This window comes from Bombina bombina, unplaced genomic scaffold (assembly GCF_027579735.1).
Source record: "Bombina bombina isolate aBomBom1 unplaced genomic scaffold, aBomBom1.pri scaffold_475, whole genome shotgun sequence".
NCBI lineage: Eukaryota > Metazoa > Chordata > Amphibia > Anura > Bombinatoridae > Bombina > Bombina bombina.
The window spans coordinates 115,215-142,046 of record NW_026512398.1 but is presented as its reverse complement, the minus strand read 5'-3'; the positions used below and the strand labels follow the sequence as shown (position 1 = coordinate 142,046).

The 26,832-nt window shown below is 47.6% G+C and overlaps 1 protein-coding gene across 1 annotated transcript in view; it reads right to left on the bottom strand.

Annotated features, from left to right (window-relative positions):
- RADIL (Rap associating with DIL domain) overlaps positions 1-26,832 on the bottom strand; it is a gene marked incomplete at its 5' end in the record, with an annotated part of 141,764 nt that overhangs the window by 87,382 nt on the left and 27,550 nt on the right. The window contains one exon of the mRNA XM_053696945.1: positions 14,683-14,834. Within this exon, the coding sequence (XP_053552920.1) occupies positions 14,683-14,834 (152 nt within the window). The remainder of the gene's footprint in view (positions 1-14,682; positions 14,835-26,832) is intronic.

Below are 26,832 nucleotides of genomic sequence, written 5' to 3'. Positions count from 1 at the left end.
CCATAGAGAAACTTCTGTTCAGAGAGCTCTGTACTCTCCCCTGTAGAAAGCTCTGCTCACTCCCTAGAGAAACTTCTGTTCAGAGAGCTCTGTACACTCCCCTGCAGAAAGCTCTGCTCACTCAATAGAGAAAATTCTGTTCAGACAGCTCTGTACAATCCCCTGCAGAAAGCTCTACTCACTCACTAGAGAAACTTCTGTTCAGAAAGCTCTGTACACTCCCCTGCAGAAAGCTCTGCTCGCTCCCTAGAGAAACTTCTGTTCAGAAAGCTATGTACACTCCCCTGCAGAAAGCTCTGTACACTCCCTAGAGAAACTTCTATTCAGAGAGCTCTGTACACACCCCTGCAGAAAGCTCTGCTCACTCCCTAGAGAAACCTCTGTACACTCCCCTGCAGAAAGCTCTGCTCACTCCCTAGAGAAACCTCTGTACACTCCCCTGCAGAAAGCTCTGCTCACTCCCTAGAGAAACCTCTGTACACTCCCCTGCACAAAGCTCTGCTCACTCCCTAGAGAAACTTCTGTTCAGAGAGCTCTGTACACTCCCCTGCAGAAAGCTCTGCTCACTCCCTAGAAAAACTTCTGGTCAGAGAGCTCTGTACACTCCCTTGCAGAAGTCTCTGCTCACTCCCTAGAGAAACTTCTGTTCAGAGAGCTCTGTACACTCCATTGCAGAAAGCTCTGCTCACTCCATAGAGAAACTTCTGTTCAGAGAGCTCTGTACACTCCCCTGCAGAAAGCTCTGCTCACTCCCTAGAGAAACTTCTGGTCAGAGAGCTCTGTACACTCCCCTGCAGAAAGCTCTGCTCACTGCCTAGAGAAACTTCTGTTCAGAAAGCTCTGTACACTCCCTAGAGAAACTTCTGTTCAGAAAGCTCTGCTCACTCCATATAGAAACTTCTGTTCAGAAAGCTCTGCTCACTCCATAGAGAAACTTCTGTTCAGAGAGCTCTGTACACTCCCCTGCAGAAAGCTCTGCTCACTCCCTAGAGAAACTTCTGGTCAGAGAGCTCTGTACACTCCCCTGCAGAAAGCTCTGCTCACTCCCTAGAGAAACCTCTGTTCAGAAAGCTCTGTACACTCCCCTGCAGAAAGCTCTGCTCACTCCCTAGAGAAACTTCTGTTCAGAGAGCTCTGTACACTCGCCTGCAGAAAGCTCTGCTCACTCCCTAGAGAAACCTCTGTTCAGAGAGCCGTGTACACTTGCCTGCAGAAAGCTCTGCTCACTCCCTAGACAAACTTCTGGTCAGAGAGCTCTGTACACTCCCCTGCAGAAAGCTCTGCTCACTCCCTAGAGAAACTTCTGTTCAGAGAGTCCAGTACACTACCCTGCAGAAAGCTCTGCTCACTCCCTAGAGAAACTTCTGGTCAGAGAGCTCTGTACACTCCCCTGCAGAAAGCTCTGCTCACTGCCTAGAGAAACTTCTGTTCAGAAAGCTCTGTACACTCCCTAGAGAAACTTCTGTTCAGAAAGCTCTGCTCACTCCATATAGAAACTTCTGTTCAGAAAGCTCTGCTCACTCCATAGAGAAACTTCTGTTCAGAGAGCTCTGTGCACTACCCTGCAGAAAGCTCTGCTCACTCCCTAGAGAAACTTCTGTTCAGAGAGCTCTGTACACTCCCCTGCAGAAAGCTCTGCTCACTCCCTAGAGAAACTTCTGTTCAGAGAGCTCTGTGCACTACCCTGCAGAAAGCTCTGCTCACTCCATAGAGAAACTTCTGTTCAGAGAGCTCTGTACACTCCCCTGCAGAAAGCTCTGCTCACTCCCTAGAGAAACTTCTGTTCAGAGAGCTCTGTGCACTACCCTGCAGAAAGCTCTGCTCACTCCCTAGAGAAACATCTGTTCAGAGAGCTCTGTACACTCCCCTGCAGAAAGCTCTGCTCACTCCCTAGACAAACTTCTGGTCAGAGAGCTCTGTACACTCCCCTGCAGAAAGCTCTGCTCACTCCCTAGAGACACTTCTGTTCAGAGAGTCCTGTACACTCCCCTGCAGAAAGCTCTGCTCACTCCCTAGAGAAACTTCTGTTCAGAGAGTCCTGTACACTCCCCTGCAGAAAGCTCTGCTCACTCCCTAGAGAAACTTCTGTTCAGAAAGCTCTGTACACTCCCCTGCAGAAAGCTCTGCTCACTCCCTAGAGAAACTTCTGTTCAGAGAGCTCTGTACTCTCCCCTGCAGAAAGCTCTGCTCACTCCCTAGAGAAACTTCTGTTCAGACAGCTCTGTACACTCCCCTGCAGAAAGCTCTGCTCACTCCATAGAGAAACTTCTGTTCAGAGAGCTCTGTACACTCCCCTGCAGAAAGCTCTGCTCACTCCATAGAGAAACTTCTGTTCAGACACCTCTGTACACTCCCCTGCAGAAAGCTCTACTCACTCACTAGAGAAACTTCTGTTCAGAAAGCTCTGTACACTCCCCTGCAGAAAGCTCTGCTCACTCCCTAGAGAAACATCTGTTCAGAAAGCTCTGTACACTCCCCTGCAGAAAGCTCTGTACACTCCCTAGAGAAACTTCTATTCAGAGAGCTCGGTACACTCCCCTGCAGAAAATTCTGCTCACTCTCTAGAGAAACCTCTGTACACTCCCCTGCAGAAAGCTCTGCTCACTCCCTAGAGAAACTTCTGTACACTCCCCTGCAGAAAGCTCTGCTCACTCCCTAGAGAAACCTCTGTACACTCCCCTGCAGAAAACTCTGCTCACTACCTAGAGAAACTTCTGTTCAGAGAGCTCTGTACACTCCCCTGCAGAAAGCTCTGCTCACTCCATAGAGAAACTTCTGTTCAGAGAGCTCTGTACACTCCCCTGCAGAAAGCTCTGCTCACTCCCTAGAGAAACTTCTGGTCAGAGAGCTCTGTACACTCCCCTGCAGAAAGCTCTGCTCACTCCCTAGAGAAACTTCTGTTCAGAGAGCTCTGTACACTCCCCTGCAGAAAGCTCTGCTCACTGCCTAGAAAAACTTCTGTTCAGATAGCTCTGTATACTCCCCTGCAGAAAGCTCTGCTCACTCCCTAGAGAAACTTCTGTTCAGAAAGCTCTGTTCACTCCCTAGAGAAACTTCTGTTCAGAAAGCTCTGCTCACTCCATAGAGAAACGTCTGTTCAGAAAGCTCTGTACACTCCCCTGCAGAAAACTCTGCTCACTCCCTAGAGAAACTTCTGGTCAGAGAGCTCTGTACACTCCCCTGCAGAAAGCTCTGCTCACTCCATAGAGAAACTTCTGTTCAGAGAGCTCTGTACTCTCCCCTGCAGAAAGCTCTGCTCCCTCCCTAGAGAAACTTCTGGTCAGACAGCTCTGTACACTCCCCTGCAGAAAGCTCTGCTCACTCCATAGAGAAACTTCTGTTCAGAGAGCTCTGTACACTCCCCTGCAGAAAGCTCTGCTCACTCCATAGAGAAACTTCTGTTCAGAGAGCTCTGTACACTCCCCTGCAGAAAGCTCTGCTCACTCCCTAGAGAAACTTCTGTTCAGACAGCTCTGTACACTCCCCTGCAGAAAGCTCTGCTCACTCCATAGAGAAACTTCTGTTCAGAGAGCTCTGTACACTCCCCTGCAGAAAGCTCTACTCACTCACCAGAGAAACTTCTGTTCAGAAAGCTCTGTACACTCCCCTGCAGAAAGCTCTGCTCACTCCCTAGAGAAACTTCTGTTCAGAAAGCTCTGTACACTCCCCTGCAGAAAGCTCTGTACACTCCCTAGAGAAACTTCTATTCAGAGAGCTCGGTACACTCCCCTGCAGAAAATTCTGCTCACTCTCTAGAGAAACCTCTGTACACTCCCCTGCAGAAAGCTCTGCTCACTCCCTAGAGAAACTTCTGTACACTCCCCTGCAGAAAGCTCTGCTCACTCCCTAGAGAAACCTCTGTACACTCCCCTGCAGAAAACTCTGCTCACTCCCTAGAGAAACTTCTGTTCAGAGAGCTCTGTACACTCCCCTGCAGAAAGCTCTGCTCACTCCATAGAGAAACTTCTGTTCAGAGAGCTCTGTACACTCCCCTGCAGAAAGCTCTGCTCACTCCCTAAAGAAACTTCTGGTCAGAGAGCTCTGTACACTCCCCTGCAGAAAGCTCTGCTCACTCCCTAGAGAAACTTCTGGTCAGAGAGCTCTGTACACTCCCCTGCAGAAAGCTCTGCTCACTCCCTAGAGAAACTTCTGTTCAGAGAGCTCTGTACACTCCCCTGCAAAAAGCTCTGCTCACTGCCTAGAAAAACTTCTGTTCAGATAGCTCTGTATACTCCCCTGCAGAAAGCTCTGTTCACTCCCTAGAGAAACTTCTGTTCAGAAAGCTCTGCTCACTCCATAGAGAAACTTCTGTTCAGAAAGCTCTGCTCACTCCATAGAGAAACTTCTGTTCAGAAAGCTCTGTACACTCCCCTGCAGAAAGCTCTGCTCACTCCCTAGAGAAACTTCTGGTCAGAGAGCTCTGTACACTCCCCTGCAGAAAGCTCTGCTCACTCCATAGAGAAACTTCTGTTCAGAGAGCTCTGTACTCTCCCCTGCAGAAAGCTCTCCTCCCTCCCTAGAGAAACTTCTGGTCAGACAGCTCTGTACACTCCCCTGCAGAAAGCTCTGCTCACTCCATAGAGAAACTTCTGTTCAGAGAGCTCTGTACACTCCCCTGCAGAAAGCTCTGCTCACTCCCTAGAGAAACTTCTGGTCAGACAGCTCTGTACACTCCCCTGCAGAAAGCTCTGCTCACTCCCTAGAGAAACTTCTGTTCAGGGAGCTCTGTACACTCCCCTGCAGAAAGCTCTGCTCACTCCCTAGAGAAACTTCTGGTCAGAGAGCTCTGTACACTCCCCTGCAGAAAGCTCTGCTCACTCCCTAGAGAAACTTCTGTTCAGGGAGCTCTGTACACTCCCCTGCAGAAAGCTCTGATCACTCCATAGATAAACTTCTGTTCAGAAAGCTCTGTACACTCCCCTGCAGAAAGCTCTGCTCACTCCATAGATAAACTTCTGTTCAGAAAGCTCTGTACACTCAGAGCAAAGTGTGTGAAAATAGTGCGCAAGGTGCAAAGTATCAAACTCCTTACAAAAGATAGATCCTTCAATCTATAAATGTACTAGAAAAAATGGTGGTGGGGATGTAAGGGCACTCAAAGCTAAAGATACCTAATAATATAATAATATGTTACATAAATATGTGATTGTTATATTGATATATGGCTCATAGATGTCTGATATGTAATAATGAAAATATAAAACCAAATGGAAAACAATGTTATTTATTTATACATAAAATTATATAGCACCTATAGAGACGTCTCTAATATAAAAAACAGATGTTGGATTACCTACAAATTAGTTTTGAGGTTAACGTTTAAAATCACCAATTATATAATAAAACTTTTTGATTACAGAGTTTGCAGAAAACGGTTATACTTTATGTGATTTCACAAGTTCACCAAGAAAGTGGAAATAAATCCAAATTGAGGTTACATTGATGTGTACGTACAGCACTATTTTCTGTATTCTCTGTTTTTTAAATAGGTTAAATCAACTTGATTAAAAAGTTAAATCAGCTTGATAAAGAGATCTGGTATTTTAAATGTACATTGAAACAGAATTATACAAAAAGCAGCATCTAATTGAGCACTTTAAATTGTCCACACATTGAGAATGTTCACAGAATATATCAAAGTCTGTTGTGACCAGCTGTTAAGAATATGGTATTATGCCAAGTGGGATCTCAGTGGTAAAGCCGTAAGAATATTACATATATATTAGCATATGACTGGTGTTCAAAATCCTCATATGAGATTATTTGCAATCGTACCTTACGTTTTTCTCCTAAGATAGCAGGATATCTTGTACATCCTGCAGTTGAATGTCGGTTGATGGGATCCTCGTGTCTTGGGCGTCTTACGTCACACTCAGGGCTCGTCTTACGCCTACCAAAGAGCACTTCAAGGGCTCGTCTCGAGTCTGCCAATCGTCTCCGACCTCCAGGCCGATACAAAACAGATTGTACTTTCAAAGAGATATTGTAGATTCCACTTTTAAGTGTATACTTCAGGTGAAGTTCACATACACAAGAAAACATCGATTGTAGAAGTATACACTAAAAAGTAGAATCTACAATATCTCTTTGAAAGTACAATCTGTTTTGTATCGGCCTGGAGGTCGGAGCCGATTGGCAGACTCGAGGCGAGCCCTTGAAGTGCCGATTGGTAGGCGTAGGACGAACCCCTGGAGTGCCGGGTGTGACGTTAGACGCCCAAGACACGAGGATCCCATCAACCGACTTTCAACTGCAGGACGTACAAGATACCCTGCTATCTTAGGAGAAAAACTTAAGGTACGATTGCAAATAATCTCATATGAGGATTTTGAACACCAGGCATATGCTTATTTATATGTAATATTCTTACGGCTTTACCACTGAGATCCCACTTGGCATAATACCATATTCTTAACAGCTGGTCACAACGGACTTTGATATATTCTGTGAACATTCTCAATGTGTGGACAATTTAAAGTGCTCAATTAGATGCTGCTTTTTGTATAATTCTGTTTCAATGTACATTTAAAATACCAGATCTCTTTATCAAGCTGATTTAACTTTTTAATCAAGTTGGTTTAACCTATTTAAGAAAACAGAGAATACAGAAAATAGTGCTGTACGTACACATCAATGTAACCTCAATTTGGATTTATTTCCACTTTCTTGGAGAACTTGAGAAATCACATAAAGTATAACCGTTTTCTGCAAACTCTGTAATCAAAAAGTTTTATTATATAATTGGTGATTTTAAACGTTAACCTCAAAACTAATTTGTAGGTAATCCAACATCTGTTTTTTATATTAGAGACGTCTCTATAGGTGCTATATAATTTATGTATAAATAAATGACAATGTTTTCCATTTGGGTTTATATTTTCATTATTACATTATCAGACATCTATGAGCCATATATCAATATAACAATCACATATTTATGTAACATATCTTTATTAGGTATCTATAGCTTTGAGCGCCCTTACATCCCCACCACCATTTTTCTAGCTCTGTACACTCCCCTGCAGAAAGCTCTGCTCACTCCCAAGAGAAACTTCTGTTCAAAGAGCTCTGTACACTCCCCTGCAGAAAGCTCTGCTCACTCCCTAGAGAAACTTCTGGTCAGACAGCTCTGTACACTCCCCTGCAGAAAGCTCTGCTCACTCCCTAGAGAAACTTCTGTTCAGAGAGCTCTGTACACTCCCCTGCAGAAAGCTCTGCTCACTCCCTAGAGAAACTTCTGTTCAGAGAGCTCTGTACACTCCCCTGCAGAAAGCTCTGCTCACTCCATAGAGAAACTTCTGTTCAGAGAGCTCTGTACACTCCCCTGCAGAAAGCTCTGCTCACTCCATAGAGAAACTTCTGTTCAGAGAGCTCTGTACACTCCCCTGCAGAAAGCTCTGCTCACTCCCTAGAGAAACTTCTGTTCAGAGAGCCGTGTACACTCGCCTGCAGAAAGCTCTGCTCACCTCCTAGAGAAACTTCTGTTCAGAGAGCCGTGTACACTCCCAAGTCAAGTCAAGAATACTTTATTAGCATGACATTATTACATGTGTTGCCCAAGTAATATGTTGCAATAAAACAAATCAATAACATTTTATAAAGTAGGAGTATAGTGGGTAAATATGATAGTTCATTTAATCTGATTGGGGGTTCTGATCATGTGACAGTCTGCTACATATTTTGCTACTATCCTTGTAGCTTTGTTGTTTTCTCCTAAGAGTACGCATAGTCTTTCTTGTTCCGACATCTGTGGAAAGTCTGTTATTTCTATTTATCCCTTAAGAGTTTGTATCTTGTACAGTACAAGAGGAAGTGCGCTTCGGTCTCTATGTCCCCACTGTCACACTGTGCACATTGTCTGGCTGCCCTGGGTCTCCATTGTGCCTGATATCTGCCAGTCTCTATTTCCAAATGGTGGTCAGAGATTCTGTATTTAGTGAGTATCTGTCTGTGCTTTACTCCCCTGCAGAAAACTCTGCTCACTGCCTAGAGAAACTTCTGTTCAGAAAGCTCTGTACACTCCCCTGCAGAAAGCTCTACTTACTCCCTAGAGAAACATCTGTTCAGAGAGCTCTGTACACTCCCCTGCAGAAAACTCTACTTACTCCCTAGAGAAACATCTGTTCAGAGAGCTCTGTACACTCCCCTGCAGAAAGCTCTACTTACTCCCTAGAGAAACATCTGTTCAGAGAGCTCTGTACACTCCCCTGCAGAAAGCTCTGCTCACTCCCTAGAGAAACTTCTGTTCAGAGAGCTCTGTACACTCCCCTGAAGAAAGCTCTGCTCACTCCCTAGAGAAACTTCTGTTAAGAGAGCTCTGTACACTCCCCTGCAGGAAGCTCTGCTCACTCCATAGAGAAATTTCTGTTCAGAGAGCTCTGTACACTCCCCTGCAGAAAGCTCTGCTCACTCCATAGAGAAACTTCTGTTCAGAGAGCACTGTACACTCCCCTGCAGAAAGCTCTGCTCACTCCCTAGAGAAACCTCTGTTCAGAGAGCCGTGTACACTCCCCTGCAGAAAGCTCTGCTCACTGCCTAGAGAAACTTCTGTTCAGAAAGCTCTGTACACTCCCCTGCAGAAAGCTCTACTTACTCCCTAGAGAAACTTCTGTTCAGAGAGCTCTGTACACTCCCCTGCAGAAAGCTCTGCTCACTCCCTAGAGAAACTTCTGTTCAGAGAGCTCTGTACACTCCCCTGCAGAAAGCTCTGCTCACTCCCTAGAGAAACTTCTGTTCAGAAAGCTCTGTACACTCCCCTGCAGAAAGCTCTGCTCACTCCCTAGAGAAACTTATGTTCAGAGAGCTCTGTACACTCCCCTGCAGAAAGCTCTACTTACTCCCTAGAGAAACTTCTGTTCAGAGAGCTCTGTACACTCCCCTGCAGAAAGCTCTGCTCACTCCATAGAGAAACTTCTGTTCAGAGAGCTCTGTACACTCCCCTGCAGAAAGCTCTACTTACTCCCTAGAGAAACTTCTGTTCAGAGAGCTCTGTACACTCCCCTGCAGAAAGCTCTGCTCACTCCCTAGAGAAACTTCTGTTCAGAGAGCCGTGTACACTCGCCTGCAGAAAGCTCTGCTCACCTCCTAGAGAAACTTCTGTTCAGAGAGCCGTGTACACTCCCCTGCAGAAAGCTCTGCTCACTGCCTAGAGAAACTTCTGTTCAGAAAGCTCTGTACATTCCCCTGCAGAAAGCTCTACTTACTCCCTAGAGAAACATCTGTTCAGAGAGTTCTGTACACTCCCCTGCAGAAAGCTCTGCTCACTCCCTAGAGAAACTTCTGTTCAGAGAGCTCTGTACACTCCCCTGCAGAAAGCTCTGCTCACTCCAGAGAGAAACTTCTGTTCAGAGAGCTCTGTACACTCGCCTGCAGAAAGCTCTGCTCACTCCCTAGAGAAACCTCTGTTCAGAGAGCCGTGTACACTCGCCTGCAGAAAGCTCTGCTCACTCGCTAGAGAAACTTCTGTTCAGAGAGCCGTGTACACTCCCCTGCAGAAAGCTCTACTTACTCCCTAGAGAAACTTCTGTTCAGAGAGCTCTGTACACTCCCCTGCAGAAAGCTCTACTTACTCCCTAGAGAAACTTCTGTTCAGAGAGCCGTGTACACTCCCCTGCAGAAAGCTCTGCTCACTCCCTAGAGAAACTTCTGTTCAGAGAGCTCTTTACACTCCCCTGCAGAAAGCTCTGCTCACTCCCTAGAGAAACTTCTGTTCAGAGAGCTCTGTACACTCCCCTGCAGAAAGCTCTGCTCACTCCATAGAGAAACTTCTGTTCAGAGAGCTCTGTACACTCCCCTGCAGAAAGCTCTGCTCACTACATAGAGAAACTTCTGTTCAGAGAGCTCTTTACACTCCCCTGCAGAAAGCTCTGCTCACTCCCTAGAGAAACTTCTGTTCAGAGAGCTCTGTACACTCCCCTGCAGAAAGCTCTGCTCACTCCATAGAGAAACTTCTGTTCAGAGAGCTCTGTACACTCCCCTGCAGAAAGCTCTGCTCACTCCATAGAGAAACTTCTGTTAAGAGAGCTCTGTACATTCCCCTGCAGAAAGCTCTGCTCACTCCCTAGAGAAACTTCTGTTCAGAGAGCTCTGTATACTCCCCTGCAGAAAGCTCTGCTTACTCCCTAGAGAAACTTCTGTTCAGAGAGCTCTGTACACTCCCCTGAAGAAAGCTCTGCTCACTCCCTAGAGAAACCTCTGTTCAGAGAGCTCTGTACACTCCCCTGCAGAAAGCTCTGCTCACTCCCTAGAGAAACTTTTGTTCAGAGAGCTCTGTACACTCCCCTGCAGAAAGCTCTGCTCACTCCCTAGAGAAACTTCTGTTCAGAAAGCTCTGTACACTCCCCTGCAGAAAGCTCTGTACACTCCCCTGCAGAAAGCTCTACTCACTCCCTAGAGAAACTTCTGTTCAGAGAGCCGTGTACACTCCCCTGCAGAAAGCTCTGCTCACTCCATAGAGAAACTTCTGTTCAGAGAGCTCTGTACACTCCCTAGAGAAACTTCTGGTCAGAGAGCTCTGTACACTCCCCTGCAGAAAGCTCTGTACACTCCCCTGCAGAAAGCTCTGTACACTCCCCTGCAGAAAGCTCTGCTTACTCCATAGAGAAACTTCTGTTCAGAGAGCTCTGTACACTCCCCTGCAGAAAGCTCTGCTCACTCCCTAGAGAAACTTCTGTTCAGAGAGCTCTGTACACTCCACTGCAGAAAGCTCTGTACACTCCCCTGCAGAAAGCTCTGCTCACTCCCTAGAGAAACTTCTGTTCAGAGAGCTCTGTACACTCCCCTGCAGAAAGCTCTGCTCACTCCCTAGAGAAACTTCTGTTCAGAGAGCTCTGTACACTCCCTAGAGAAACTTCTGTTTCAGAGAGCCGTGTACATTCTAGTAACAAGATAGTAGGTAAAGTAGAACTAATGGTAAGTACCTATAGGTGCCAAATATTTTTGTAATCAACAAGCAGCTGTTAGGGGGGCAATATAGCACTAAGGAGACTCATGGATAAATGAGTTACAAAGTCTCTAACTAAAAAAGAGTGCTTTACCCTGCAATTATTTAGGAAACATTCTCACTGAATAATACAGGAACGATTTTTAACCATTCATACTTTATCGTTATTGGTTTAACTATTCAATCATACACGTTTACAAACACTTAAACCCTCTAGATAACAATATATAGCATAGATGTGTGAATAATACCTCTGAGAATCGTGTATCTATATGTGAAACAGACTTGGTTTGTATGATACAAACATTATCTTATGTAGCCGGCTATTGATGAATTAAAAAATAATGCTGTAACAAGAGGACCTGTTAATATGTGGGATGCGATATCTAGCTAATACTCTAACAGTAATTATAAAAGTCCTTGCTTTAGCACAGCTGTTCAGTGTTATAGATTCTGACTGCTTAAAATCTCTACATATTAATATTAAGTATGGGTGTTTGAATAACACCTCTGAGAAGAAAAAGCTCTGCTCAACACCTTTCAGGTTCTGCTTGAGAGTTGCAAAGAACTGTTGGTCCTAGGCTGACATGGCACGTATTATGTTGCACTACAATGTCCATTTATGGTAAGGAGCTGTAGGGTCAGGGGTCTGCTCTAAGCTATTGTATAGGTATGTGGCTGACAGAAGGGTAGCAGGGGCTGGGTCTAAAGTGGGTATGTGGCTGACAAAAGGGCAGCAGGGGCTGGGTCTAATGTGGGTATGTGGCTGACAGAAGGGTAGCAGGGGCTGGGTCTAATGTGGGTATGTGGCTGACAGAAGGGTAGCAGGGGCTGGGGTCTAATGTGGGTATGTGGCTGACAGAAGGGTAGCAGGGGCTGGGTCTAATGTGGGTATGTGGCTGACAGAAGGGCAGCAGGGGCTGGGTCTAATGTGGGTATGTGGCTGACAGAAGGGTAGCAGGGGCTGGGTCTAATGTGGGTACGTGGCTGACAGAAGGGTAGCAGGGGCTGGGTCTAATGTGGGTATGTGGCTGACAGAAGGGTAGCAGGGGCTGGGTCTAATGTGGGTATGTGGCTGACAGAAGGGTAGCAGGGGCTGGGTCTAATGTGGGTACGTGGCTGACAAAAGGGCAGCAGGGGCTGGGTCTAATGTGGGTACGTGGCTGACAGAAGGGTAGCAGGGGCTGGGTCTAATGTGGGTATGTGGCTGACAGAAGGGTAGCAGGGGCTGGGTCTAATGTGGGTATGTGGCTGACAGAAGGGTAGCAGGGGATGGGTCTAATGTGGGTACGTGGCTGACAGAAGGGCAGCAGGGGCTGGGGTCTAATGTGGGTACGTGGCTGACAGAAGGGCAGCAGGGGCTGGGTCTAATGTGAGTACGTGGCTGACAGAAGGGCAGCAGGGGCTGGGGTCTAATGTGAGTACGTGGCTGACAGAAGGGCAGCAGGGGCTGGGGTCTAATGTGGGTATGTGGCTGACAGAAGGGCAGCAGGGGCTGGGGTCTAATGTGGGTATGTGGCTGACAGAAGGGCAGCAGGGGCTGGGGTCTAATGTGGGTATGTGGCTGACAGAAGGGCAGCAGGGGCTGGGTCTAAAGTGGGTATGTGGCTGACAGAAGGGCATTAGGGGCTGGATCTAATGTGGGTATGTGGCTGACAGAAGGGTAGCAGGGGCTGGGTCTAATGTGGGTATGTTGCTGACAGAAGGGCAGCAGGGGCTGGGTCTAAAGTGGGTATGTGGCTGACAGAAGGGCAGCAGGGGCTGGGTCTAATGTGGGTATGTGGCTGACAGAAGGGTAGCAGGGGCTGGGTCTAATGTGGGTATGTGGCTGACAGAAGGGCAGCAGGGGCTGGGGTCTAAAGTGGGTATGTGGCTGACAGAAGGGCAGCAGGGGCTGGGGTCTAATGTGGGTACGTGGCTGACAGAAGGGCAGCAGGGGCTGGGGTCTAAAGTGGGTACGTGGCTGACAGAAGGGCAGCAGGGGCTGGGTCTAAAGTGGGTATGTGGCTGACAGAAGGGCATTAGGGGCTGGGGTCTAAAGTGGGTATGTGGCTGACAGAAGGGCAGCAGGGGCTGGGGTCAGATGTGGGTACGTGGCTGACAGAAGGGCAGCAGGGGCTGGGGTCAGATGTGGGTACGTGGCTGACAGAAGGGCAGCAGAAGCTGGGTCTAATGTGGGTATGTGGCTGACAGAAGGGCAGCAGGGGCTGGGTCTAATGTGGGTATGTGGCTGACAGAAGGGCAGCAGGGGCTGGGGTCTAAAGTGGGTATGTGGCTGACAGAAGGGCAGCAGGGGCTGGGTCTAATGTGGGTATGTGGCTGACAGAAGGGCAGCAGGGGCTGGGGTCTAAAGTGGGTATGTGGCTGACAGAAGGGCAGCAGGGGCTGGGGTCTAAAGTGGGTATGTGGCTGACAGAAGGGTAGCAGGGGCTGGGTCTAATGTAGGTACGTGGCTGACAGAAGGGCAGCAGGGGCTGGGTCTGATGTGGGTATGTGGCTGACAGAAGGGCAGCAGGGGCTGGGGTCTAATGTGGGTATGTGGCTGACAGAAGGGCAGCCGGGGCTGGGGTCTAAAGTGGGTATGTGGCTGACAGAAGGGCAGCAGGGGCTGGGTCTGATGTGGGTATGTGGCTGACAGAAGGGCAGCAGGGGCTGGGGTCTAATGTGGGTATGTGGCTGACAGAAGGGCAGCAGGGGCTGGGGTCTAATGTGGGTATGTGGCTGACAGAAGGGCAGCAGGGGCTGGGGTCTAAAGTGGGTATGTGGCTGACAGAAGGGCAGCAGGGGCTGGGGTCTAAAGTGGGTACGTGGCTGACAGAAGGGCAGCAGGGGCTGGGGTCTAAAGTGGGTATGTGGCTGAAAGAAGGGCAGCAGGGGCTGGGGTCTAAAGTGGGTATGTGGCTGACAGAAGGGCAGCAGGGGCTGGGTCTAATGTAGGTACGTGGCTGACAGAAGGGCAGCAGGGGCTGGGGTCTAAAGTGGGTATGTGGCTGAAAGAAGGGCAGCAGGGGCTGGGGTCTAAAGTGGGTATGTGGCTGACAGAAGGGCAGCAGGGGCTGGGTCTAATGTAGGTACGTGGCTGACAGAAGGGCAGCAGGGGCTGGGGTCAGATGTGGGTACGTGGCTGACAGAAGGGCAGCAGGGGCTGGGTCTAATGTGGGTATGTGGCTGACAGAAGGGCAGCAGGGGCTGGGTCTGATGTGGGTATGTGGCTGACAGAAGGGCAGCAGGGGCTGGGTCTGATGTGGGTATGTGGCTGACAGAAGGGCAGCAGGGGCTGGGTCTAATGTAGGTACGTGGCTGACAGAAGGGCAGCCGGGGCTGGGGTCTAAAGTGGGTATGTGGCTGACAGAAGGGCAGCAGGGGCTGGGGTCTAAAGTGGGTATGTGGCAGACAGAAGGGCAGCAGGGGCTGGGTCTAATGTAGGTACGTGGCTGACAGAAGGGCAGCCGGGGCTGGGGTCTAAAGTGGGTATGTGGCTGACAGAAGGGCAGCAGGGGCTGGGTCTAATGTAGGTACGTGGCTGACAGAAGGGCAGCAGGGGCTGGGTCTGATGTGGGTATGTGGCTGACAGAAGGGCAGCAGGGGCTGGGGTCTGATATGGGTATGTGGCTGACAGAAGGGCAGCAGGGGCTGGGGTCAGATGTGAGTACATGGGGCTGCAGGACTCTCATTCCTACCTCGGGCCTGACACTGATGCTCCACTAATGAAGGCACAGTTTCCAAACCCTCAGTCCTACCTTTGATATCAAGTTCATCCTCCATGCTCTGCAGGTATCGTGGGGAGCTCTGCTGGATGAAGTACAGGAGCTCTGTGGAGTTTGACATCCAGAAGAGAATATGTTTCAGGTCTGGAATTAGGTCAGTGATGGACAGTGAGGTTGGATCCTGTCTGTGGTAAACAAACATATAAAGCAAGAAGGTTCAGTCCTTACCTTAAGACTTTCCCCAGCTGTTGTCTTCTCTTTACTCCATTCCTCCCCCTACCCATTTGCTGCATATCTGCACTATACATAGCACAACAAGAGGGCATGACTTCTAGTCGAGGTTGTGAGAAAAGGACTTAATGGTCAATAGACAGTGTCAGGACAGTGGGGCAGCGCAAGGCTTTGTGTGTGAGAGAGAGATCAGGCATTGGTGGGGCAGCATGAGAGGTGCCCTGTATGTGTGAGAGGGAAAAGATCAGGCATTAGTGGGGAAGCACGAGAGGTGCCCTATATGTGTGAGAGAGAAGAGATCAGGCATTGGTGGGGCAGCACGAGAGGTGCCCTGTATGTGTGAGAGAGAAGAGATCAGGCATTGGTGGGGCAGCACGAGAGGTACCCTGTATGTGTGAGAGGGAAGAGATCAGGCATTGGTGGGGCAGCACGAGAGGTGCCCTATATGCATGAGAGGGAAGAGATCAGGCATTGGTGGGGCAGCACGAGAGGTGCCCTGTATGTGTGAGAGAGAAGAAATCAGGCATTGGTGGGGCAGCACGAGAGGTGCCCTGTATGTGTGAGAGGGAAGAGATCAGGCATTGGTGGGGCAGCACGAGAGGTGCACTATATGCATGAGAGGGAAGAGATCAGGCATTGGTGGGGCAGCACGAGAGGTGCCCTGTATGTGTGAGAGGGAAGAGATCAGGCATTGGTGGGGCAGCATGAGAGGTGCCCTGTATGTGTGAGAGGGAAGAGATCAGGCATTGGTGGGGCAGCACGAGAGGTGCCCTATATGTGTGAGAGAGAAGAGATCAGGCATTGGTGAGGCAGCACGAGAGGTGCCCTATATGTGTGAGAGAGAAGAGATCAGGCATTGGTGGGGCAGCACGAGAGGTACCCTGTATGTGTGAGAGGGAAGAGATCAGGCATTGGTGGGGCAGCACGAGAGGTGCCCTGTATGTGTGAGAGGGAAGAGATCAGGCATTGGTGGGGCAGCACGAGAGGTGCCCTGTATGTGTGAGAGAGAAGAGATCAGGCATTGGTGGGGCAGCACGAGAGGTGCCCTATATGTGTGAGAGAGAAGAGATCAGGCATTGGTGGGGCAGCACGAGAGGTACCCTGTATGTGTGAGAGGGAAGAGATCAGGCATTGGTGGGGCAGCACGAGAGGTGCCCTGTATGTGTGAGAGGGAAGAGATCAGGCATTGGTGGGGCAGCACGAGAGGTGCCCTGTATGTGTGAGAGGGAAGAGATCAGGCATTGGTGGGGCAGCACGAGAGGTGCCCTATATGTGTGAGAGAGAAGAGATCAGGCATTGGTGAGGCAGCACGAGAGGTGCCCTATATGTGTGAGAGAGAGATCAGGCATTGGTGGGGCAGCACGAGAGGTACCCTGTATGTGTGAGAGGGAAGAGATCAGGCATTGGTGGGGCAGCACGAGAGGTGCCCTGTATGTGTGAGAGGGAAGAGATCAGGCATTGGTGGGGCAGCACGAGAGGTGCCCTGTATGTGTGATAGAGAAGAGATCAGGCATTGGTGGGGCAGCACGAGAGGTGCGCTTTATGTGTGAGAGGGAAAAGATCAGGAATTGGTGGGGCAGCACGAGAGGTGCGCTTTATGCGTGAGAGGGAAGAGATCAGGCATTGGTGGGGCAGCATGGGAGGTGCCCTGTATGTGTGAGAGAGAAGAGATCAGGCATTGGTGGGGCAGCACGAGAGGTGCACTATATGGGTGAGAGGGAAGAGATCAGGCATTGGTGGGGCAAAATAAGAGGTGCCCTGTATGTGTGATAGAGAAGAGATCAGGCATTGGTGGGGCAGCACGAGAGGTGCCCTGTATGTGTGAGAGGGAAGAGATCAGGCATTGGTGGGGCAGCACGAGAGGTGCGCTTTATGTGTGAGAGGGAAGAGATCAGGCATTGGTGGGGCAAAATAAGAGGTGCCCTGTATGTGTGAGAGGGAAGAGATCAGGCATTGGTGGGGCAGCACGAGAGGTGCGCTTTATGCGTGAGAGGGAAGAGATCAGGCATTGGTGGGGCAGCATGGGAGGTGCCCTGTATGTGTGATAGAGAAGAGATCAGGCATTGGTGGGGCAGCACGAGAGGTGCCCTGTATGTGTGAGAGGGAAGAGATCAGGCATTGGTGGGGCAAAATAAGAGGTGCCCTGTATGTGTGATAGAGAAGAGATCAGGCATTGGTGGGGCAGCACGAGAGGTGCCCTGTATGTGTGAGAGAGAAGAGATCAGGCATTGGTCGGGCAGCACGAGAGGTGCCCTATATGTGTGAGAGAGAAGAGATCAGGCATTAGTGGGGCAGCACGAGAGGTGCCCTATATGCGTGAGAGGGAAGAGATCAGGCATTGGTGGGGCAGCACGAGAGGTGCCCTGTATGTGTGAGAGAGAAGAGATCAGGCATTGGTGGGGCAGCACGAGAGGTGCCCTGTATGTGTGAGAGGGAAGAGATCAGGCATTGGTGGGGCAAAATAAGAGGTGCCCTATATGCATGAGAGGGAAGAGATCAGGCATTGGTGGGGCAGCACGAGAGGTGCCCTATATGCGTGAGAGGGAAAAGATCAGGCATTGGTGGGGAAAAATAAGAGGTGCCCTGTATGTGTGAGAGAGAAGAGATCAGGCATTGGTGGGGCAGCACGAGAGGTGCCCTGTATGTGTGAGAGGGAAGAGATCAGGCATTGGTGGGGCAAAATAAGAGGTGCCCTGTATGTGTGATAGAGAAGAGATCAGGCATTGGTGGGGCAGCACGAGAGGTGCCCTGTATGTGTGAGAGAGAAGAGATCAGGCATTGGTGGGGCAGCACGAGAGGTGCCCTATATGCGTGAGAGGGAAAAGATCAGGCATTGGTGGGGAAAAATAAGAGGTGCCCTGTATGTGTGAGAGAGAAGAGATCAGGCATTGGTGGGGCAGCACGAGAGGTGCCCTGTATGTGTGAGAGGGAAGAGATCAGGCATTGGTGGGGCAAAATAAGAGGTGCCCTGTATGTGTGAGAGGGAAGAGATCAGGCATTGGTGGGGCAAAATAAGAGGTGCCCTGTATGTGTGAGAGAGAAGAGATCAGGCATTGGTGGCGCAGCATGAGAGGTGCCCTATATGCGTGAAAGGGAAGAGATCAGGAATTGGTGGGGCAGCATGGGAGGTGCCCTGTATTTGTGATAAAGAAGAGATCAGGCATTGGTGGGGCAGCATGGGAGGTGCCCTGTATTTGTGATAAAGAAGAGATCAGGAATTGGTGGGGCAGCACAAGAGGTGCCCTATATGCGTGAAAGGGAAGAGATCAGGCATTGGTGGGGAAGCACAAGAGGTGCCCTGTATGTGTGATAAAGAAGAGATCAGGAATTGGTGGGGCAGCACAAGAGGTGCCCTATATGCGTGAAAGGGAAGAGATCAGGCATTGGTGGGGCAGCAATAGAGGTGCCCTGTATGCAGGGTAGAGAAGAGATATAAGAGCAGAGACCAGGTGACCCCTGTAGAGGGAGTAGATGGGTTGGGTGAGAGTGTGTCTGGTAATGAGGTTATAGATGTGGGAGGCAGCAATACTGAGAGCTGTACAGGTGAGAGCAGGTTATTTAATTGCAGTTCTAGTGGACAGATGGAATCTGTATAGGTATCTGCAGAGAGGGGAAGCAGGTGAAGAATGAGATGTGAGGTGAGATAATGAGTGTGTGAATGAGCACGTTTGCATCTTGGACACATTTTGGAAACGTTCTATAGATTAGGGTGAGAAGACCAGGTTATGTGCCGGATGGGGAGAATGTGAGGTTGGGAGTCTGGGGATGATGTCAATAAATGTTATTGTAACAGTATGGGGTGTAACATGTATAGTGGACGATTTACCTGATAAATTCATTTCTTTCATATTAGCAAGAGTCCATGAGCTAGTGACGTATGGGATATACATTCCTACCAGGAGGGGCAAAGTTTCCCAATCCTTAAAATGCCTATAAATACACCCCTCACCGCACCCACAATTCAGTTTAACGAATAGCCAAGAAGTGGGGTGATAAGAAAGGAGCGTAAGCATCAAAAAAATAAGGAATTGGAATAATTGTGCTTTATACAAAAAAATCATAACCACCACAAAAAGGGTGGGCCTCATGGATGGGGCAGCACGAGAGGTGCCCTATATGCGTGAGAGGGAAGAGATCAGGCATTGGTGGGGCAGCACGAGAGGTGCCCTGTATGTGTGAGAGAGAAGAGATCAGGCATTGGTGGGGCAGCACGAGAGGTGCCCTGTATGTGTGAGAGGGAAGAGATCAGGCATTGGTGGGGCAAAATAAGAGGTGCCCTATATGCATGAGAGGGAAGAGATCAGGCATTGGTGGGGCAGCACGAGAGGTGCCCTATATGCGTGAGAGGGAAAAGATCAGGCATTGGTGGGGAAAAATAAGAGGTGCCCTGTATGTGTGAGAGAGAAGAGATCAGGCATTGGTGGGGCAGCACGAGAGGTGCCCTGTATGTGTGAGAGGGAAGAGATCAGGCATTGGTGGGGCAAAATAAGAGGTGCCCTGTATGTGTGATAGAGAAGAGATCAGGCATTGGTGGGGCAGCACGAGAGGTGCCCTGTATGTGTGAGAGAGAAGAGATCAGGCATTGGTGGGGCAGCACGAGAGGTGCCCTATATGCGTGAGAGGGAAAAGATCAGGCATTGGTGGGGAAAAATAAGAGGTGCCCTGTATGTGTGAGAGAGAAGAGATCAGGCATTGGTGGGGCAGCACGAGAGGTGCCCTGTATGTGTGAGAGGGAAGAGATCAGGCATTGGTGGGGCAAAATAAGAGGTGCCCTGTATGTGTGAGAGGGAAGAGATCAGGCATTGGTGGGGCAAAATAAGAGGTGCCCTGTATGTGTGAGAGAGAAGAGATCAGGCATTGGTGGCGCAGCATGAGAGGTGCCCTATATGCGTGAAAGGGAAGAGATCAGGAATTGGTGGGGCAGCATGGGAGGTGCCCTGTATTTGTGATAAAGAAGAGATCAGGCATTGGTGGGGCAGCATGGGAGGTGCCCTGTATTTGTGATAAAGAAGAGATCAGGAATTGGTGGGGCAGCACAAGAGGTGCCCTATATGCGTGAAAGGGAAGAGATCAGGCATTGGTGGGGAAGCACAAGAGGTGCCCTGTATGTGTGATAAAGAAGAGATCAGGAATTGGTGGGGCAGCACAAGAGGTGCCCTATATGCGTGAAAGGGAAGAGATCAGGCATTGGTGGGGCAGCAATAGAGGTGCCCTGTATGCAGGGTAGAGAAGAGATATAAGAGCAGAGACCAGGTGACCCCTGTAGAGGGAGTAGATGGGTTGGGTGAGAGTGTGTCTGGTAATGAGGTTATAGATGTGGGAGGCAGCAATACTGAGAGCTGTACAGGTGAGAGCAGGTTATTTAATTGCAGTTCTAGTGGACAGATGGAATCTGTATAGGTATCTGCAGAGAGGGGAAGCAGGTGAAGAATGAGATGTGAGGTGAGATAATGAGTGTGTGAATGAGCACGTTTGCATCTTGGACACATTTTGGAAACGTTCTATAGATTAGGGTGAGAAGACCAGGTTATGTGCCGGATGGGGAGAATGTGAGGTTGGGAGTCTGGGGATGATGTCAATAAATGTTATTGTAACAGTATGGGGTGTAACATGTATAGTGGACGATTTACCTGATAAATTCATTTCTTTCATATTAGCAAGAGTCCATGAGCTAGTGACGTATGGGATATACATTCCTACCAGGAGGGGCAAAGTTTCCCAATCCTTAAAATGCCTATAAATACACCCCTCACCGCACCCACAATTCAGTTTAACGAATAGCCAAGAAGTGGGGTGATAAGAAAGGAGCGTAAGCATCAAAAAAATAAGGAATTGGAATAATTGTGCTTTATACAAAAAAATCATAACCACCACAAAAAGGGTGGGCCTCATGGACTCTTGCTAATATGAAAGAAATTAATTTATCAGGTAAGTTCTTACATAAATTATGTTTTCTTTCATGTAATTAGCAAGAGTCCATAAGCTAGTGACGTATGGGATAGCAGATACCCAAGATGTGGAACTTCCACGCAAGAGTCACTAGAGAGGGAGGGATAAAATAAAGACAGCCAATTCCGCTGAAAAATTAATCCACTACCCAAATCAAAAGTTTCAATTTTTATAATGAAAAAAAATGAAATTATAAGCAGAAGAATCAAACTGAAACAGCTGCCTGAAGTACTATTCTACCAAAAACTGCTTCTAAAGAAGAGAAAACATCAAAATGGTAGAAATTAGTAAAAGTATGCAAAGAAGACCAAGTCATTGCTTTGCACATCTGATCAACAGAAGCTTCATTCTTAAAAAGCCCAGGAAGTAGAAACTGACCTAGTAGAATGAGCCGTAATCCTCTGAGACGGGGATTAACCCGACTCCAAATAAGCATGATGAAAAAAAAGCTTTAACCAAGATGCCAAAGAAATGGCAGAAGCCTTCTGGCCTTCCTAAAACCAGAAAAGATAACAAATAGACTAGAAATCTGTCTGAAATCTGAGTAGCTTCAACATAATATTTCAAAACTCTTACCACATCCAAAGAATGTAAGAATCTTACCAAAGAATTCTTAGGATTAGGACACAAGGAAAAAACAATAATTCCTCCACTAATGTTGTTAGAATTCACAATTTAGGTGAAAATTGAAATGAGGACAGCAAAAACCACCTTAACCTGATGAAAAATCAGAACAAGGAGATTCACAAGAAAAAAACAGATAATTCAAAAACTGTTCTAGCTGAAGAGATGTCTAAAAAGAACAATACTTTCCATGAAAGTAATTAATGTCCAAAGAAAGCATATGCTCAAACAGAAGAGCCTGTAAAGCCTTCAGAATCAAATTAAGACTCCAAGGAGGAGAAATTGGCTTAATGACAGGCTTGATACAAACCAAAGCCTGAACAAAACAATGAATATCAGAAAGATTTAGCAATTCTTACTGTGAAACAGCACAGGGAAAGCAGAGATTTGTCCTTTCAAGGAACATGCAGACAAAATCTTATGAAGAAACTAAAAAATCCTTGGTATTCTAAAAGAATGCCAAGAGAATTCATAAGAAGAGCATCATGAGATGTAAGTCTTCCAAACTCGATAATAAATCTTACTAGACACAGATTTACGAGCCTGCAACATAGTATTAATTACTGAGTCAGAGAAACTTCTATGATTAAGTACTAAGCGTTAAATTTTAATACCATCAAATTAATAATTTGAATTCCTGAAGAAAAAAACGAATGTTAAGATATAAGGTCTGGCCTTAATGGAAGTAACCAAGATTGGCAACTGAACATCCGAACAAGAACCATATACCAAAACCTGTGTGGCCACGCTAGAGCCACCAGCCACACCAAAGATTGCTCTCTGATGATTTTGAAAATCACTCTTAAAAGAAGAACTAGAGATGAAAAAATATAGGCAGATTGATAATTCCAAGGAAGTGTTAATGCATACACTACTTCCGCCTGAGGATCGCCGGACCTGAATAGGCCCCTGGGAAGTTCCTCGTTTAGATGAGATGCCAACAGATCTATTTCTGGAAGCCCTCACATCTGAAAAATTGAAAAACATATCTGGGTAAAAGGACCATTCCCCCAGATGTAAAGCTTGATTAACAGAGATAATCCGCTTCCCAATTGTCTATACCTGGGGGAAAAAACACAGAAATTAGATAGGAGCTGGATTAAGCCCAAGCAAATATCCGAGATACTTCTGTCACAGCCTAAGAACTGATAGTCCCACCCTGATGATTGAGATACGCCACAGTTGTGACATTGTCTGTCTGAAAAAACAATAAACGTCTCTTCTTCAAAAAGAAACCAAACTGAAGAACTCTGAGAATGCACGGAGTTCCAAAAATATGAAATGGTAATCTCGCCTCCTGAGATTTCCAAACCCCTTGTGCTGACAGAGATCCTCAGACAGCCTCCCAACCTAAAAGACTTGCATCTGTAGAGATCATGGTCCAGGTTGAAATAACCGAAGAGACCTGTAGAACTAAATGATGGTGATCTTAACCACCGAATCAAAGATAGTTAAACATTAGGATTCAAATATATAAAAAGTGATATCCTAGAATCCCTGCACCATTATTCAGTATAAGAAACTGGAAAGGTTTCCTAAATGAGCAAAGGGAATTGAATCCAATGCTGCAGCCATGAAACCTAAAACTTCCATGCATATATAGCAACTGAAGGAAATAATAGAGACTGAAGGTTCTGACAAACGGAACCCAATAAACTTGTCACTTGTCTGTAAGAGACAAAAACATTGACACAATCTATCTGGAAACCTAAAAAGGTGACCCTTGTGTGAGGAATCAAGGAGCTTTTGATAAAAAGATCCTCTAACCATGTCTTGAAGAAACAACAAAGTTGAATCGTATGAGATTCCGCAGAACGAAAAGACTGAGCCAGTACCACTGAGAACCTTGAAAAGATTCTTAGAGCTGTCGCTAGACCAGAAGGAAAAGCAACAAATTGGTAATGCTTGTCAAAAAAAGAGAATCTCAGAAAAATATAATTTATGCTTACCTGATAAATTCATTTCTCCTGTAGTGTAGTCAGTCCACGGGTCATCCATTACTTATGGGATTATAACTCCTCCCTAACAGGAAGTGCAAGAGGATCACCCAAGCAGAGCTGCTATATAGCTCCTCCCCTCTACGTCATATCCAGTCATTCGACCGAAACCATACGAGAAAGGAGAAACTATAGGGTGCAGTGGTGACTGGAGTTTAATTAAAATTTAGACCTGCCGTAAAAACAGGGCGGGCCGTGGACTGACTACACTACAGGAGAAATGAATTTATCAGGTAAGCATAAATTATATTTTCCCCTGTTAAGTGTAGTCAGTCCACGGGTCATCCATTACTTATGGGATACCAATACCAAAGCTAAAAGTACACGGATGACGGGAGGGGCAGGCAGGATCTTTACACGGAAGGAACCACTGCCTGTAGAACCTTTCTCCCAAAAACAGCCTCCGAAGAAGCAAAAGTGTCAAATTTGTAAAATTTTGAAAAAGTGTGAAGTGAAGACCAAGTTGCAGCCTTGCAAATCTGTTCAACAGAGGCCTCATTCTTAAAGGCCCAAGTGGAAGCCACAGCTCTAGTAGAATGAGCTGTAATCCTTTCAGGAGGCTGCTGTCCAGCAGTCTCATAGGCTAAATGTATTATGCCACGAAGCCAAAAAGAGAGAGAGGTAGCCGAAGCTTTTTGACCTCTCCTCTGTCCAGAATAAACGACAAACAGGGAAGAAGTTTGACGAAAATCTTTAGTTGCCTGCAAATAAAATTTCAGGGCACGGACGACGTCCAGATTGTGCAAAAGTCGTTCCTTCTTTGAAGAAGGGTTAGGGCACAATGATGGAACAACAATCTCTTGATTGATATTCTTGTTAGTGACTACCTTAGGTAAGAACCCAGGTTTAGTACGCAGAACTACCTTGTCTGAATGAAAAATCAGATAAGGAGAATCACAATGTAAGGCCGATAACTCGGAGACTCTTCGAGCCGAGGAAATAGCCATTAAAAACAGAACTTTCCAAGATAACAGCTTGATATCGATGGAATGAAGGGGTTCAAACGGAACACCTTGCAGAACGTTAAGAACTAAGTTTAAGCTCCACGGCGGAGCAACAGTCTTAGACACAGGCTTAATCCTAGCCAAAGCCTGACAAAAAGCCTGAACGTCTGGAACTTCTGCCAGACGTTTGTGTAAAAGGATAGACAGAGCTGAAATCTGTCCCTTTAACGAACTAGCAGATAAACCCTTTTCTAAACCCTCTTGTAGAAAAGACAATATCCTAGGAATCCTAACCTTACTCCATGAGTAACTCTTGGATTCGCACCAATATAAGTATTTACGCCATATTTTATGGTAAATTTTCCTGGTAACAGGTTTCCTAGCCTGTATTAAGGTATCAATCACTGACTCCGAGAATCCACGCTTTGATAGAATCAAGCGTTCAATCTCCATGCAGTCAGCCTCAGAGAAATTAGATTTGGATGTTTGAAAGGACCCTGAATCAGAAGGTCCTGTCTCAGAGGCAGAGACCATGGTGGACAGGACGACATGTCCACTAGATCTGCATACCAGGTCCTGCGTGGCCACGCAGGCGCTATTAGAATCACCGATGCTCTCTCCTGTTTGATCCTGGCAATCAATCGAGGAAGCATCGAGAAAGGTGGAAACACATAAGCCATGTTGAAGACCCAAGGTGCTGTCAGAGCATCTATCAGCACCGCTCCCGGGTCCCTGGACCTGGATCCGTAACAAGGAAGCTTGGCGTTCTGGCGAGACGCCATGAGATCCAGATCTGGTTTGCCCCAATGATGAAGCAGTTGGGCAAACACCTCCGGATGAAGTTCCCACTCCCCCGGATGAAAGGTCTGGCGACTTAGAAAATCCGCCTCCCAGTTCTCCACGCCTGGGATGTGGATCGCTGACAGGTGTCAAGAGTGAGACTCTGCCCAGCGAATTATCTTTGAGACTTCCATCATCGCTAGGGAACTCCTTGTTCCTCCTTGATGGTTGATGTAAGCCACAGTCGTGATGTTGTCCGACTGAAACCTGATGAACCTCAGAGTTGCTAACTGAGGCCAAGCCAGAAGAGCATTGAAAATTGCTCTTAATTCCAGAATGTTTATTGGAAGGAGTCTCTCCTCCTGAGTCCATGATCCCTGAGCCTTCAGGGAATTCCAGACTGCGCCCCAACCTAGAAGGCTGGCGTCTGTTGTTACAATCGTCCAATCTGGCCTGCGGAAGGGCATCCCCTTGGACAGATGTGGCCGAGAAAGCCACCATAGAAGAGAAGCTCTGGTCTCTTGATCCAGATTTAGCAGAGGGGACAAATCTGAGTAATCCCCATTCCACTGACTTAGCATGCACAATTGCAGCGGTCTGAGATGCAGGTGCGCAAATGGTACTATGTCCATTGCCGCTACCATTAAGCCGATTACCTCCATGCACTGAGCCACTGACGGGTGTTGAATGGAATGAAGGATACGGCAAGCATTTAGAAGTTTTGATAACCTGTCCTCCGTCAGGTAAATTTTCATTTCTACAGAATCTATAAGAGTCCCTAGAAAGGGAACTCTTGTGAGTGGCAATAGATTACTCTTTTCTACGTTCACCTTCCACCCATGCGACCTTAGAAATGCCAGAACTAACTCTGTATGAGACTTGGCAGTTTGGAAACTTGGCGCTTGTATCAGAATGTCATCTAGGTACGGAGCTACCGCTATGCCTCGCGGTCTTAGTACCGCCAGAAGAGAGCCCAGAACCTTTGTAAAGATTCTTGGAGCCGTAGCTAACCCGAAGGGAAGAGCTACAAACTGGTAATGCCTGTTTAGGAAGGAAAATCTTAGATACCGGTAATGATCCTTGTGAATCGGTATGTGAAGGTAGGCATCCTTTAAATCCACTGTGGTCATGTACTGACCCTCTTGGATCATGGGTAAGATGGTTCGAATAGTTTCCATTTTGAACGATGGAACTCTTAGGAATTTGTTTAGGATCTTTAAGTCCAAGATTGGTCTGAAGGTTCCCTCTTTTTTGGGAACCACAAACAGATTTGAATAGAATCCTTGCCGTGTTCCGACTGCGGAACTGGGTGGATCACTCCCATTAGTAAGAGGTCTTGTACACAGCGTAGAAATGCCTCTTTCTTTATCTGGTTTGCTGATAACCTTGAAAGATGAAATCTCCCTTGTGGAGGAGAAGCTTTGAAGTCCAGAAGATATCCCTGAGATATGATTTCCAACGCCCAGGGATCCTGGACATCTTTTGCCCAAGCCTGGGCAAAGAGAGAAAGTCTGCCCCCCACTATATCCGTTTCCGGATCGGGGGCCCTCACTTCATGCTGTCTTAGGGGCAGCAGCAGGTTTTCTGGCCTGCTTGCCCTTGTTCCAGGACTGGTTAGGTTTCCAGCCCTGTCTGTAGCGAGCAACAGTTCCTTCCTG